The sequence below is a fragment of the Bubalus kerabau genome, chromosome 23 (assembly GCF_029407905.1).
Source record: "Bubalus kerabau isolate K-KA32 ecotype Philippines breed swamp buffalo chromosome 23, PCC_UOA_SB_1v2, whole genome shotgun sequence".
Classification (NCBI taxonomy): domain Eukaryota; kingdom Metazoa; phylum Chordata; class Mammalia; order Artiodactyla; family Bovidae; genus Bubalus; species Bubalus kerabau.
The window spans coordinates 36804132-36818598 of NC_073646.1; the positions used below are offsets into that span (position 1 = coordinate 36804132).

General features: G+C 50.7%; 1 protein-coding gene across 4 annotated transcripts; it reads right to left on the reverse strand.

The window, feature by feature from the left end:
• Positions 1-242: 242 nt before the first annotated feature.
• SRRT (serrate, RNA effector molecule) lies at positions 243-14376 on the reverse strand. Of its 4 annotated transcripts, none has more exons than XM_055561675.1 (20): positions 14061-14376; positions 13654-13793; positions 7731-7859; positions 7347-7493; positions 6905-7093; positions 4902-5071; positions 4590-4774; positions 4303-4401; positions 4106-4223; positions 3616-3773; positions 3234-3295; positions 3045-3123; positions 2560-2748; positions 2012-2185; positions 1764-1917; positions 1418-1611; positions 1002-1230; positions 786-875; positions 552-678; positions 243-394 (listed from the first exon to the last, which is right to left on the reverse strand). In XM_055561675.1, exons 2-20 carry the CDS (start codon positions 13773-13775, stop codon positions 391-393), a joined length of 2619 nt encoding a protein of 872 aa, XP_055417650.1. In that variant the 5' UTR covers positions 13776-13793; positions 14061-14376; the 3' UTR covers positions 243-390. The 4 variants fall into 4 exon arrangements, with proteins under 4 accessions (XP_055417650.1, XP_055417647.1, XP_055417649.1 ...); XM_055561672.1 differs by having other exon boundaries at positions 243-450; positions 14061-14364; XM_055561674.1 differs by having other exon boundaries at positions 243-450; positions 1074-1230; positions 14061-14361.
• Between the last annotated feature and the right edge of the window lie 91 nt (positions 14377-14467).

The window sequence follows — 14467 nt, forward strand, 5'->3', positions numbered from 1 at the left end:
GGGGAGAATTCGGGGAGGTCTATGTTGTACTACACACACACACACACACACACACACACATTCTGCCTGCAATGCAAGAACCCAGGTCTGATCCCTAAGTCAGGAAGGTCCCCTGAAGAAGAGCATGGCAAGCCATTCCAGTATTCTTGCCTGGAGAACTCCATGTACAGAGGAGCCTGGTGGGCTACAGTCCATGGGGACACAAAGAATCAGACACAACTGAACAATGAACACTTCATATATACTAAGCCAAGAGTCACCACGCAAGTGCTTTTACTGGCAGTAGGGCTGAACGTACAAAAACTTCTCAGAGCTGGATAAGACAAGGCAGTCACAAGTACAGATGATACCAGGAGTGAGGAAAAGTAGGTGAGTCAAAAGAAGTCCACATCATCTGGAGCATCCAGGTCACGGTATTCCACAATGGCCCGTGGGTCTCCACGGACCATCCTGTGCGGTCAGAAAGAGTTAAGACAGGGTTAGAGTTGAGGGTCTCTGAAAGGAAGTTTGCAGAGGGCCAAGAAAACGTAACCATCTTAACCCATTCTCACCTGTTTCGAGGTTTCCCAGGATAACCTCCCTGGCCTCGGAAAGCATCATAGTTCCCTCGGCCAGCACCATAGGGAGCATGGGGGTATGGGGGTCCTCCTGTGGGGACTGCAGGGCGAACAGCACCAGCTAGGAAAAAGATCAGTACAGAGCTGAAACGCTGTGACCTCAACTATACCCTAAGTTTTCTTTCTCCCAGCCCCAGTTCAAGTCCTTCAACTCCCTCTTACACTTACCTCCATAGCCCAAGATGGGGGGCCTGGGCTGACCATAGGGCATCAGGCCCTGGGGAGTCTGGTGTGGGTAGGGAAGTCCCGGGGTCAGACCTGGGGGGAGTACAACAAGGACAGGAACATGAATTACTGCGGGGGAGGGGAAGGGGCGGGGGAGGAAGACAATGAATGCGCTTTTAGTAATATGGCCTGAGACTGGGGTAGAAACTTAGGTCTCACCAGTTAGAACCAGGAGTCTTTGAACAGTCAAGGGACAGAGAATGGGGCAGACCCTCATGGATCGTATCTTACTCTGGGCAGGGCCTGGTGGCTGAGCTGGCTTGATCTCAGGCAGAGCAGGGCGCTTGGCATCAGTGAGAAAGTTGTTAAAAAAGGCTACCTCCTTCTTCACTTCCTCAATCTTTTCTGCATGCTTGTTGAAGATATGTTTACGTACAAACTCGGGGCCCTGGGCGAAGAGAAGAGGGGATTAGGACAGACTGAACAGTGTGGGCTCCCTTGCTGCCCAGACCCAAGCTTCAAGGACAGTCCTCCCCTCTCCAATCCCAGTGAACACTTCCTCCCCAGGCTTGAAGAGGCTTCCTGGCTCAACCCTCTCTTCCCATTGTCCTAACAACATAATTGTCATCACAGACCTTGAATTTCTTGCCACTGAGAGGGCATAGCCACTTATCCTTGCCCAGTTCCTGGGTGTTGGAGGTCACAAACTTTTCCACTTCCTGTTCAGGGTCTTTGCGACCCATCTTCTGGGCCTCTTCCTCTGAGAGAGATTCTCGCACACTCAGCAGCGGAGTCAGTTTCTCCTCAAATGTCTTCTGCCACTCTAGAACTATGGTTGGGGTACAGAGAGGAGCAGGTTGGAGAAAGGAGCCAGGAGGACGGGATTGGAGGAGAGGGTGGCAGAGCACTACTACCAGGACAGAACCAAGGCCAGAAGCAGCTGAGAGCAAGAGAAACCAGGATGGGGAGCGGGGAACTCACCTTCCCCATGACTGATGCGGTTGGGTGGCATGGGCCCCCGAACGTGGATGATGCCACAACGGTTGGGCATTTCATCCTCGTTGGGGTACTCGCATGTGTTATAATAATCCAGGGAATGCACGATGCGCAAATAGAGAAGGAGCTTGTCCAAAACCTAAGAAAAATGAGAAGCGGTGAGTTCATCACTCTTCCCCCTTTACCGCCGGAGCCAGGCTCTCCCACGCCCCACGCTCCACTCCCACTGGCACCTTGATCAGCTTCTCATCCCGCTCCACGTTGATCTCTGCAGGGTTCCCTTCCTTTGGAGGCTCCTCGGGAGGGGCCCCCCCACTGCTCCCCAGCAGCTCCTCCTCCTCAGCGCTCACCTCCTCAATCAGGTAGTCAGTGATATTCTTCAAGATCGGGTTCTGTGAGGGCAGACTCTGGAAGGGTGAGAGGTGAGGTGAGACAGGCAGACAAAACTCTTCAGGGCAGCCTAGGAACCTCTGCATTTGAAAAGGCCAAGTGAGGCAGAAAGGAGCTCAGGACTCAGCTGGCCTGTTACCTCTCCGTTGTTATATTTCAATATAATATTTTATAGAATACTATATTTATAATAAATATTACATTTACACATCTGTTCTGCCTTAGCCCATAAATAATCACTAACATCAATCTGTTTCATTGGAGCTAAGGTGCTGCCCAGGAGAAGGGCAAAGACGTGGGTGGGTACAAGGGGTCAATGCTACAGATCAGGTAAGGCCAGAGGTGCCCACAGCTGACGAGGTGGTAAAAAGCTCCCCAAGGAGTCACTGACCGCTGGCAGGGCAGGAGTCCCGGGCTCCGGGGCCCAGAGCTGGGTCCTGTCGTCCAGTGTGTGGACCAGCTTGGCTGCCAGCTTGATGTCGTTGCGCACGATCTGCTTGTGCTGGGTGATGCCGTTGATGTTGCGGACGCGACGAGTGAGGTCTCTGTTCACGCCAGGGCTCAGCTCACACTCCCGGAGCTGGAGGGGACCAAAAGCTTAGCAACACTTGCCCGAGAAGAGCCACTAGAAGAGTGGCCCCACTGAGCACGCTAGTGATCAGACCGAGCCCCTGTGTACAGGGACCAGGATGTCTTGCTCACTCCAACAGTCTCAGGGCCACACCCAGAGACAACTGCATGCAGTCCACGTGAGCAGGCAAAATGGATGAAATAAGGACTGGATGGATGGAGCCGTCAATGAACAAAGGAATGAGACCGTGCGGAGCATGCAAGGCCCTACTTTCTCTTCCTCAACAGCCCACTCCCAGCACTCACTCGGATATTCTGCAGGTTCCAACAAATCTCCTTAATGTTCACGCTGCGGTCAAAGGTCACCCAACCACGGCGGAAAAACCTGAACAAGAAAATGCCCACATAATCCTGGGATGGAGGTGATGCTGGCCACTCATCTTCCCTAAACCTTTTCCCCAAGGTGTCCAGGGTCACGCCTCCCGCCTTCCTCACCTCCTCTCCGGCTGGGGCTCCGATAACGCCACACGCATAAAGCCTGGATATCGTTTACAAAGCTGGAAAAGCAGAAACAGAAACCCTACCTAGTGATTCAACAATTTACTTCTTCCTCCAATCCCTATGTCCTTAGAACCCTGGGGAACTGCCTTTTCATCTATCCTTGGACTAGGAAAAAAACAATACAAGGGCTTAAGAACAGCAGCAGCTGAAAGCAAATGCTGCAGTCAGGGCTGGCCTCTCTGGAGGCCGTGGGCCCAGGGGGAAGGGGCCTCCCTGTTAGAGAAACAGGGGTGTGTGTGCATCAGAAGCAGCGCCAGGTTCTCGTCCCCCTGCCGTCCCCACCCAAAGCCTAGGTGTCACCCCTGCCCCCACTCACAGAAATGATCTCAGCCCGGGAGATGTTGGGCGCGATGTTGCGCATGAAAAGAGAACACGTCTTATGCAGGGGTCGGGGTTTGCATTCCAGCCCAGGGGCGTCCTTAGCCTTCTCCCTCTCTTCTTCCTTGGGCTTCTCCTTTTCCTTGAGTGTTTCATCTATGCAGGGAGCAGTGGGAGTCAGTGAAAATTTATTGTTGGGTGAAGGGAGAATAGAGAAGTTTTTAGTGAGTAAAGTTGCTCAGTCATGTCCGACTCTTTGCAACCCCGTGGACTGCAGCCTACCAGGCTCCTCTGTCCATGAGATTCTCCAGGCAAGGATACTGGAGTGGGTTGCCATTTCCTTCTCCAAGAGAAGTTGTTAAGCCTCCCCCAACCAGTCTCTCCCAAAAGGCCCCCTCCTTATCAATTTCACCCACCTCTCGCCTCCACACCAGCCCCCTCACACTCCCCAGCACCATCAATAGCAAGAAACTGAAAATAAAACCTACCAGCCTCCTCCTTCTCCTCCTCGGCCTGGCCACTCTCAGACTCTGACTCCGACTCGGACACACTGCCTTCGTCAAAGCTGTCATCGCCACTGTGCTTCCTGTTCCGCTTCTTGCTGCTCTGTGAGACCCACAGCAAGGGGGGGAGTCAGGTACCAGGACCCAGCCCCGACTGCAGCCTTATCTAAGCGAGAACCTACCTTTTTGGCTTCTTTCTCAGAGTCTTCCTTCTTCTCTTCTTTGTCCCCATCACCTTCAGATTTCTTAGTTTTGTCATCACTGGAACTCTCATTTTCAGCCTATAGGTAGAGACAAATCACCAGAACATCACTCTCTCCTTCAGCCTTTTACAGAGGGCCCTGCCCACCCTCCAGCAGCTCAGTCCACAAGTTTGCCTCCCGCCCACCCAATACCCAACCCCCTAAAGTGGCTCCATTTCCCGCCCTCCAGGCCTCACAGACAGCGCCAAAAGCCCCAGCACTGAGACCTGTTTGCCATCTTCTTTCTTGTCATCCTTTTCGTTGGCCTTGCGCTCTCCATCGCCCAGGCCTGGTCCAACCCGGCTTTCCTCTTTCTTGCTGGGCTCCCCAGGCTTTCCTGCCTGCTCCTCCTCCTCCTCCTGCTCCAGGATCCGCAGATCATTCTCTGTACCTCCTTCCATCTTAATCACAGCTACCAAAACAGGGAGCAGAGGTCACAATCCAAGGGTCCTGGCCTTCTGCCTCTGGCTTTCTATCAATTTTCATCTTCAGCCAAGACCCTGGTCACCAGACAAATCCACCCCTCCCAATCCACACACCTGCATCCAGCATCTTGACAATGGCGTCAGCTTTGTCTATGTCCAGCAGAAGATTATCAAACCAGCCACTCTCCATGAGGGACAGGAACACCCTTAGTCGGTTTTGCAGGGCCCCTCGGGCCTCCTGCCGACGCTTCCCCACCTCATCTGGGTGGTACTTAGACCGAAACCTGAGAAGGAAGTGGGGAGGGAAGAACCAAACAGTCACTGGAGGCCAGAGCCAGGACATGGGGAGGGGCTCGGGAAAGTCAGGGCACAGCCCCCATCCTCTCACACCCACAGACGGTCATAACAGCGGAGATCAGGGGAGGGGGTGCACCTGAACCACCCAAACCCCCCAAAAGGAACCAGAGGTTAGGCTCTGAGAAGATCTGGGGGAGAGCCAAGAACTAAGAGCTCTAGATTTGGAAAGAGTATGACTACAGGGGGAGTCAGGGCTGGGGGCAGAATGACTGCCCGAAGTATCTGGGAAACACAAATTTTAAGGAGTGTAGTTTCCCACAGCTTCCCAAAGTACCACTAAAGAAATAGTAGGTCCCAAAGAACCTCCCTCTCCTTGCCAACCCCAAACTAGAATCATTAAAAGGACTGCTCCCACCAGCTCCCTCCATCCCTTGGTGGAAGACAGGGAAACCTGAAATCACCAGAAAGGAAAAGCCACAAAAGGCAGGACACCTTTCTCCCCGCTAGGGAAGATAAGCAGCTGGTGAAGGGACAGGGAAAGACCAAAGGGAGAAACTGAAGTGCCCTTATAACCTCAGGTACTGCCCACAGGGGTCAAGAGAGGACAGGGATGGAGGGTTAGGTTAGAGCATGAAAAAGAAAACACTTAAAATAGGACCCTGGGCAGGAGAGGGCAGGGAGGACAGGAGAAATTAGGATATGCAAAGAAGAAAGGGCAAAGTGTGAGAAAGTCCCAGAAAAAAAACAAGGAGGAAAACTAAAGACCAAACGAAAACTAGTAAAAAACAAAACCCCAGTAGAAAGAAGTGTCAGACAGGAGCAAGAACGGGGACAGAGAAAGAATGACAGGTCTATGAGCGAGTAAGACAAAGACATGGGTTAAGAAGAAAGAGGAGACAGTGACAGAACAGAACCACAAGCTGAGCAGAAGAGGAAGGGAAAGCCGCAGGCGTCACCTCCAGGATCTTTACCTTGGCCGCTTGGTCAAACAGAGCTCAAGATTTAACTAGCCGCGCCCAGGGCCCATGCTGGCTGGTGGGCCACCGGCTGGCTCCTGGCTGGGGCGCCCGGCCCGGGTGCCCCACCCCCGCGGGACTCCGCGGTGGGGGCCCTGACTGACTAGCTGCCTGAGCAATCACATTCAGCTAAACCGCTGCATTGTGCACAACGGTGCCCTGCCTGTCTGCCTGGCCCGGGCAGCGCAGTCAGCCCAGGGGGCTCATGTATGGGCTGGGTATGGTGGGGGTGGAGGTGGGTTTGCTCCGAGCTCCGTCGATGAGCGGGTGTAGTTCCCAGTTCTGGCTCTTTTCAAGGAGGAGGAGCAGAAAGAGGATGAGGAGGAGGAGGAGCAGGAAGGGGGGAAAAGATGGTTGATTAAAATTAAAACATCCACAAAAGGAAAAAAATCAAAATTCTTTTTCTGTCAAACGATCCTGAGAGCTTTGCTTTTCTTGTCTGGATTCACTCGTTGCTTTTGGGAGGACGCTACCGCCACACAGGGTCCCAGCGATCAGGGATGGTGGTGACCCCGAAGAGCAAGGGGGAGGCGGTGTGTCTGCCGCCCCAGAGGAACAGGTGGCTCTGGCCAGCTGCCTGGAGGTGGCTCACTCACCGACGGCGGGAAGGGAGATGGGGTGGGGGGGGGCCGTGGCGGACGTGGAGGTGAGGAGACCCATCGGTCAGGGCTGGCACACTCCCCTCCCCCGCCCCCAGAAGTGCTGGACTGGGGGAGATGGGAAGAGCACCGGGCTGCAGGCCCCACTGGCAGGGCCAGGGGAAACATGCCAGGGACAAGACGGCAGGTGAGGAGGGGCACTCACCACTCCTCATCCTTGTGAGCCAGGAAGAAGTCCTGCATCTGCTGCCTCCGGAAGTCCAGCTTGTAGTCGTTGTAGCGCTTGACCGCCTCGGTCTCATCCACAGCATCATCCAGGGACAGAAGGAACTCCTTGAAGGTCTTCATCACAGGCGGCGGCACGCCCAAGTCGATCTCTGCTATGCTGCCCAGCCTGTGGGGGCGGGGGGACGCGCCGGTCAGGAAGTCTTGAATGTGGGGGAAAAGGGTGGGGGAATGGGGGGGCCAAGGCAGCCAGGTGCCCTCTCCCTTTGCCCACCAAGACCATCACCCCGAGGCACCAATGGCTGCCACCGCCCACTGGTGCTCTTGTGTGCCCAACCCAATTCTCCTGGCTTCAGCCACCCCAATCCATCCCCAAAGGTGGACCCCCTTCTCCCGGGCCCCCCCAGAAACGCAGGTCTCACCTGGCCTGGATAGGCAGAACAGGGTGCTGCACGATGTGGACGTCTGGGTGGCCCCAGGGCTGAGGGGGGCCATAAGCTGGGCCCCCACCCCCCCCAGCATAGGGCATCTCATAGCCACTGTGGTATGGGTCAGAGCTGTGCTCATCCCTGAGGGTGGGGGACACAAAAGTCAGGCGGAGAAGGCAAGCAGCTCTCCAGAGGACAGAGGACGGGACCAAGGGGGGGTGCACGTGGACTGCGGTCTCTCCCACAAGGGCTTTAAGGGACCAAAAGAGATGACTTGAGGGGAAGTCTGAGCAAAGGAAACGACCAAGAAAGTTCTCAGCAGAAGTGAGGGGGGAGAGCTGAGGCCCGGAGAGAGGACAGAGGCTATCGCCATCTCACCAGTCTCGCCGCATGCGCTTCTGCGGGGGGCTGAGCTCATGCCGCGGAGGCGAGAAGCGCTCCCGCCGATTCCGGTCATAGTCACGATATTCGCCCCGACTGCGGCGCTCCCGGCCCCGGTCCCACTCTCTGGAGGTAAGAACAAGCGGCGGTAAATACAACGACAACAGCTGGGTATCCCAAGACCACACTCCTGGATGGGCTCTTTCTATCCTATCTGAGTTGTTGTTCAGTCGCTAAGTCATGTCTGACTCTTTGCAACCTCGTGGACTGCAGCACGCCAGGCCCCTCTGTCCTTCACTCTCTCTCAGTTTGCTCAAGTTCATGTCCACTGAGTCGATGATGCTCTCTAACCTTCTCACCCTCTGCTGCCCCTTCTACTTTGGCCTTGAATCTTTCCCAGCATCAGGGTTTTTTCCAATGAGTCGGCTCTTTGCATCAGGTAGCTGAAGTACTGGATCTGAGTACATCCAGACTAAATGCTGGAAACTATTCCAAAAGAACCCTCTAAGCGGAAAGACTTGTCTACTTCCATCACTTCAGCCACTACCCACAAATTGATGGCTCGTCAACTCTTCCTCCAGCCTGGCCTTTTTTCTGAACTCCAGACCAACGTTACCAACCCCTTCTATCATTGCCACCTCCAATTCAACATGACCAGAATCAAGCCTGTTATTTCCATCGCTATGGGCCCAAACTTGCCGCCCCCGACCCACAGCTTCCCACTTTCGGCTGCACCAACAGATTGCCCCGCATCCAGTTACCAAGGGTCACTCTCACCGCTAACTTGTTATCAGCTTATTAACTCTCTGCCTCAAACCCAACGAAGGCTGTCCTTTCTCCTGCCATTCCCATAAACTCAGCCAGGTCCATGTGCCCTGGTCCCGGCCACTTCTCCTTTTAAGTGCAACCTTGGTTTGTATTCCCTACCTCTGGTCTCTCCCCTTCCTCCTCTCCAAGGTCAAAGGGCTCTTTCTCAAACACAAATGCGAACATGTCATGCCCTTGCTTAAATTCAAAACTTTGGTTCCTGGCGACCATTCCAGATTCTCTACCAATCACCAGTGAACCCCATCTCCATCTTAACAAAGGAAAATCCTCTGCTATAACCCAGTAGTTCTCAAACTTTTCAGTCTTGGGACGACCTCCTTACCCTCTTAAAAATTAAAGAGCTTTTGCTTATATGAGTTATATTTATCAACATTTAACTGTATTCAAAATCAGAACAGAAAATAAGACTATTAACTTTGAAGTCACACAGTAATACAAATTATATATTTGTACACGAAATGGCTATTTTCCAATAAAAAATTTTGTGAAAAAAGTCGCACTGTTTTTTTTCATTTACAAATTTTTTCAAGGTCTGGCTTAATTTTAAAGGAAACAACTGGATTCTCACAGTATATGCATCTCCATTCAACCTGTTAAGATATGTTGTTTGGTTGGAAAATGTGAAGTACACAGTGATATGTACTTGAAAAAGGGAGTACCTTAATAACCTTTTCAGATTATTGGGGATATTCTGTTTGTTTGCTTTGGCTGTGCCATGCAGCTTTTGAGATCTTAGTTCCCCAACCAGAAATCCAACCTGGGCTCTCAGCAGTGACAGCCCAGAGTCCCCAACCACTGGACTGCCAGGGAATTCCCTATTCACTGTTTTTGATACTCCCCAAAATTTGGCAAGAGATAGTTATCTTAAAGGCTAGTTGCAATGTGGAATCTGAAACCAAATCAATGAACATTTTGTACTCTGCTACATTAAAGTTCATTGTTCTTCTTTGCTCTTTTAATGGACCTTGGCACATCTCATTTCACAGTATTAAAATACAATCATTTAGCATCACTACCTATCTCACCATAAAAGCCTTTAAAGCAACGGGGAGCTGACAAACTGACATTGTAGATAAAAGTTTTCCAAAATTTAGTTTTCACTGCAAAGTTCCACTTTCTTACTGGCAACAAAACTGACAATTTCCCCTAAGCTAACAAGTGGTTAGACAGCAGCACCAACTCAATGGATATGAATTTGAGCACACTTCGGGAGATAGTGGGGGACAGAGGAGCCTGCGTGCTGCAGTCCATGGGGTCACCGAGTCGGACACAACATAGTGACTGAACAACAAGAGTAGCAAGTTCTCTTAGCTTTTATTCCCAAGAAAATGTCTACCCAAAACCCAAATATGAATAAGCACTGTTTGACAGCCGTCCATTCAGGTAAAAAACAAAAACGGCATCTCACAGGAGAGGAGGGATCAGGGCTGTTAACTCAGCTCACAACTCAATCCCACAAAAGCTCCTCCTCAAGATAACCACTATACCACAGGCGTGCAAGCTTAGTCGCTCAGTCGTGTCCGATTCTTTTCAACCCCATGGACTGTATCCCGCCAGGCTCCTCTGTCCATGGCATTTTCCAGGCAAGAATCCTGGAGTGGGTTGCCATTTCCTACTCCAGAGGAACTTCCCCACCCAGGGATCGAACCCCGTCCTTGCAGGTGATTCTTTACCACTGCGCCGCCTGGGAAGCCCAGGTGATACCATATGCAGAAGTGCTTTATGCATACTTCCTATTCATCACATGTATTAAAAACTATATTAAGAAGTTAAGAATAAATAAAGTTTAAAACTGTTATTGCTAAAAAAAATAAAAATACAAAATAAGAAAATAAAATAAAATTGTTATTGCTTCATCAATGACAGTACATGAAACTTGTTATCGAACACTGGTGCCACTGCTTTGATTTGTGCTAGGGCACCAGCACAAATCAAGCCAGTTTTCCTCACCACTGCTAGAGCACCAAATGTCAATACAGTGAAAGCAACAATACTACCTTAGTATTACTATAAAAAGTTGCAAGCTAATAACAAATGCTTGGAGAGGGTGTAGAGAAAGGGGGACCTCCCCCCTACACTGCTGGCAGGAATGTAAGCTGTCTGCAGCCACTACGGAAAACAGGATGGAGGTTCCTCAAAAGACTGATATTACACTTGCCATATGATCTAGCAATCCTGCTTAGTCACCCCATCATGTTCAACTCTTTGCGAACCCACAGACTGCAGCCCACCAGGCTCCTCTGTCCGTGGGGATTCTCCAGGCAAGAATACTGGACTGGGTTGCCAAGCCCTCCTCCATGGGATCTTCCCAACCCAGATCTCCCACATTGCAAGTAGATTCTTTACTGTCTGAGCCACCAGAGAAGGCCTACTCCTGGGCATCACTCAGACAAAACCGTAACTCAGAAAGATAAATGCAACCCTATGTTCACAGCAGCACTATTTACAGCAGCCAAGATATGGAAACAATCTAAATGACCACCTACAGAGGGATGGATAAACTGACATGGTGTATGGAATTAAGAAAGGAATACCACTTAGCCATAAAAAGCAATGAAACAATGCCATTAGAGATTACCACACTAGGTGAAGTAACTCAAAAAGAGAAAGACAAATACTATATGATATTACTTACATGTGGAATCTAAAACACAAATGAACATATCTATGAAACAGAAACACTCACAGACATACAGGACAGACTTGTGGTTGCCAAGGGGGGAGAGGAATGGAGTGGGAGTTGGGCGTTAGCAAGTGCAAGCTATTATATATAGAATTGGTTAAGTGACAAGTTTTACTGTATAGCACAGGAAACTAGTACTCTGTGATAAACCATAATGAAAAAGAATTTTTAAAAAAGAACAAAAATTTTTAAAGATAAAAAACAGTTGTAGGCTCACAGACCTCTGAGGGATTATGAGAACCACTACTCTAAAAAAACTAGAACCTATGTTCTTTTCTGTGAACAACATTATGTCCCCAACTCCAAGCTGTACACCCCATCTGTGTCTGAGGAATTCCCACTAATCTTTCCAAATTTTCCTAAGTGTCCCCTTCCTGTCACCCTCCCCTAAAATACCTCCACCACTTCTCCTCTCCCTCAGATCTGTTCCCTCAACATTTCACATCTTCATCATGACCTCTCATAGATAAATATATTCATTTACAGCATACACCCAAGGCCATTTTGCCCCCCACTCCAAGCCTCTGACTGTCAACTCCTTAAAGACAATAACTATCCCTTGGCCATCTTCAGAATTCAGAAGAATGCCTTTGGTTGTCTTCTTTTATTATTTTTACACCTTTATTTGCTTTAATTTTTTGCAGCATTTATTCCCAGGCCGTAAGTTTTTTCTTCAGTTTCTTCTGGGAAATCTTTTACTTCTGGGCAGCCTCCTCTTCTGGTTTAGGAACAAGCCGTTCTTTTTCAGTAAGGATCACCTCAGTGCGGCAAGGAGAGCTCATGTACAGGTTGATCCGACCATGAGCTCTCTAAGTCCTGCCTGGCATCCTGGGGGCTCTGTTCACCTAGATGTGCTCAATGACCACAGAATCTACATCTAAGCCCGTAAGTTCAACATTACTCTCTGCATTTTTGAGCACGTGCAGTAAAAATTCAACACTGTTTTTGGGCCACCAACCCTGTGTCCAGCCTCACTGCTTGGCCTGTGCACACCTACCAACTCCACCGTTACGACGGAATGGCACACATTGCTTCTTTAAAGTGACAGCCTTCAGATACTTGGTGGCTTTTCAGATATGCACACCCTTAATTGCCTGGGCAGTTTCATGAGTGTTCTTAAAGTGAACACAAAGATTTGAACCTCTTGATCTGCATGATTTTGTGGGGTTTTCTGGATCAAGTGAATAGTGCACCGTTTTTAGAAGTCACCCCAGGCTGCTTACTGGAAAAGCGTCTCCTGACTTTCTTAGAAAAATACTAAAGAAAACAAGGTGCCGCAGACAGTCTCCACGGTGAAGAGATACGTTGAGGGAAACACTGAACAACTTACTAAACTTCTTTTTCAAGATGACGCTAGATGAATAAATGCTACTGCAATAAGCCATCTCCAAGTTTTTTTCTGATAACCTGTTTCCAAATCAAGTCTGTGATATCAACTCACTGACTAGATACTTATGATGTTCCTTAGATAAAAATCTTCCTCAATTCCTTTAAATATCATCTATTTAACAGAAAAAACCTCAACTCTAATCTACTCCAGAACATCCCAGAAAGCTAATCACTACTGCTAAGTCACTTCAGTCGTGTCCGACTCTGTGCAACCCCAGAGACGGCAGCCCACCAGGCTCCCCCGTCCCTGGAATTCTCCAGGCAAGAACACTGGAGTGGGTTGCCATTTCCTTCTCCAAAGCATGAAAGTGAGAAGTGAAAGGGAAGTCACTCAGTCGTGTCTGACTCTTAGCGACCCCATGGACTGCAGCCTACCAGGCTCCTCCGTCCATGGGATTTTCCAGGCAAGAGTACTGGAGGGGGTGCCATTGCCTTCTCCAAATCACTAGCTACATCAAACCTAATCAAGTAATCCCATCCATGGATCACTGATGGCATCACCAACTCAATGGACATGAGTTTTAGCAATCTCCAGGAGTTGGTGATGGACAGGGAAGCCTGGTATGCTGCAGTCCATGGGGTCACAATGGGTCCGACCCTAATGAGCAACTGAACTGAACTGATCACTGTTCAAAGAACTCTTTCTGATTCTAGGCTATGCTATTACAAGAAATTTAATTATATCCTGATAGAGAACTAGTCTGATAACCTCTCCAATCAAGCCAATTCTGTATTATTACTTTTTCTGAGTCAACTTTCTGGGGGTATAATTTACAAACAATAGAATTCACACACAAACACTGCTTCTTCCTACTCAAACTCTTACCTCTGTTGCTCTGATCTTCTGAACATTTAAAAAATTAAGCCATAGAGCAATGAAGTCGAACCACATGAAACAGTCAAGAACGAGTGATTTCATATGGCTCGACCTAATGAATAATGCTTTAAGAAAACTGCAATGAAAATTGAATGCCCGACAATAAAACAGGGAGCCGAAATTAAGAAAAAATTGTGTCTTACCGGTCATTCCAATCATCCCCTCGACGTCTTTCATCTCTCTCCCGGGAACGGTCGTAGTCGCTGCGCTCTCGTCTAAACTTGTCCCTGCGCCTTCGATCATACTCGTCATCGCTGTCACCCATGGCTCTGGCTGAGGGGGCCTGGAATCCGGAGAGGGATAATCTGGGCGTTCAACAATGACTGCAGGAGCAGAGGACCCCACCCCACCCGCCCTTTGCAGGAGCATGCCCGCCTCCCTCCAAAAACGCCAGCCCTCCGCCGACCCCGCCATCATAAGGCCTCGGCCCCCGCAGCTGGAGGCCTCCGACTCTCCAGTCGCCCCCAGGGGCCTCCTCGCCCACTCGCAAGCCCCTCTCCCTGCTTCCCGCCCCAGCCCGGCTCTTCCCGCTCCAGGCCCCTCCCCCCACCTGGAAGCGGTCGCGGCCGTTAGTCTCGCGGTCCAGCCAGCAGGTTCTCTGGGAGATCTGGGCCCGCCCCTTGCCTCGGGCGCGCGACGGGGACGACGAGGAGGGTAAAAGGGAGACTGGGCGCTCTTGGCGACGGGGCCGAATAGATGCGAAGAAACCGGGACAGCCGAGGATGGACGGTCGGCGCGCGCAGCTCCAGCTGCGCCTGCGTCACCCGCAGACCAGCGCCCGGAACTACAAACTGCACCCACCAGGGGCTGGTGGAGAACTAACTCGGAGAGGGAAAGGTGGGGAGCACCGGGGGCTGATGGGAAGGGGCGGGCACCCAGAAGTCTCGCGCGCTCTGCGGCACGAGAACTGTGCGGGCAAGAGGAACTACGGGAGCCGGGCGGGACCAAGCCTGGGGA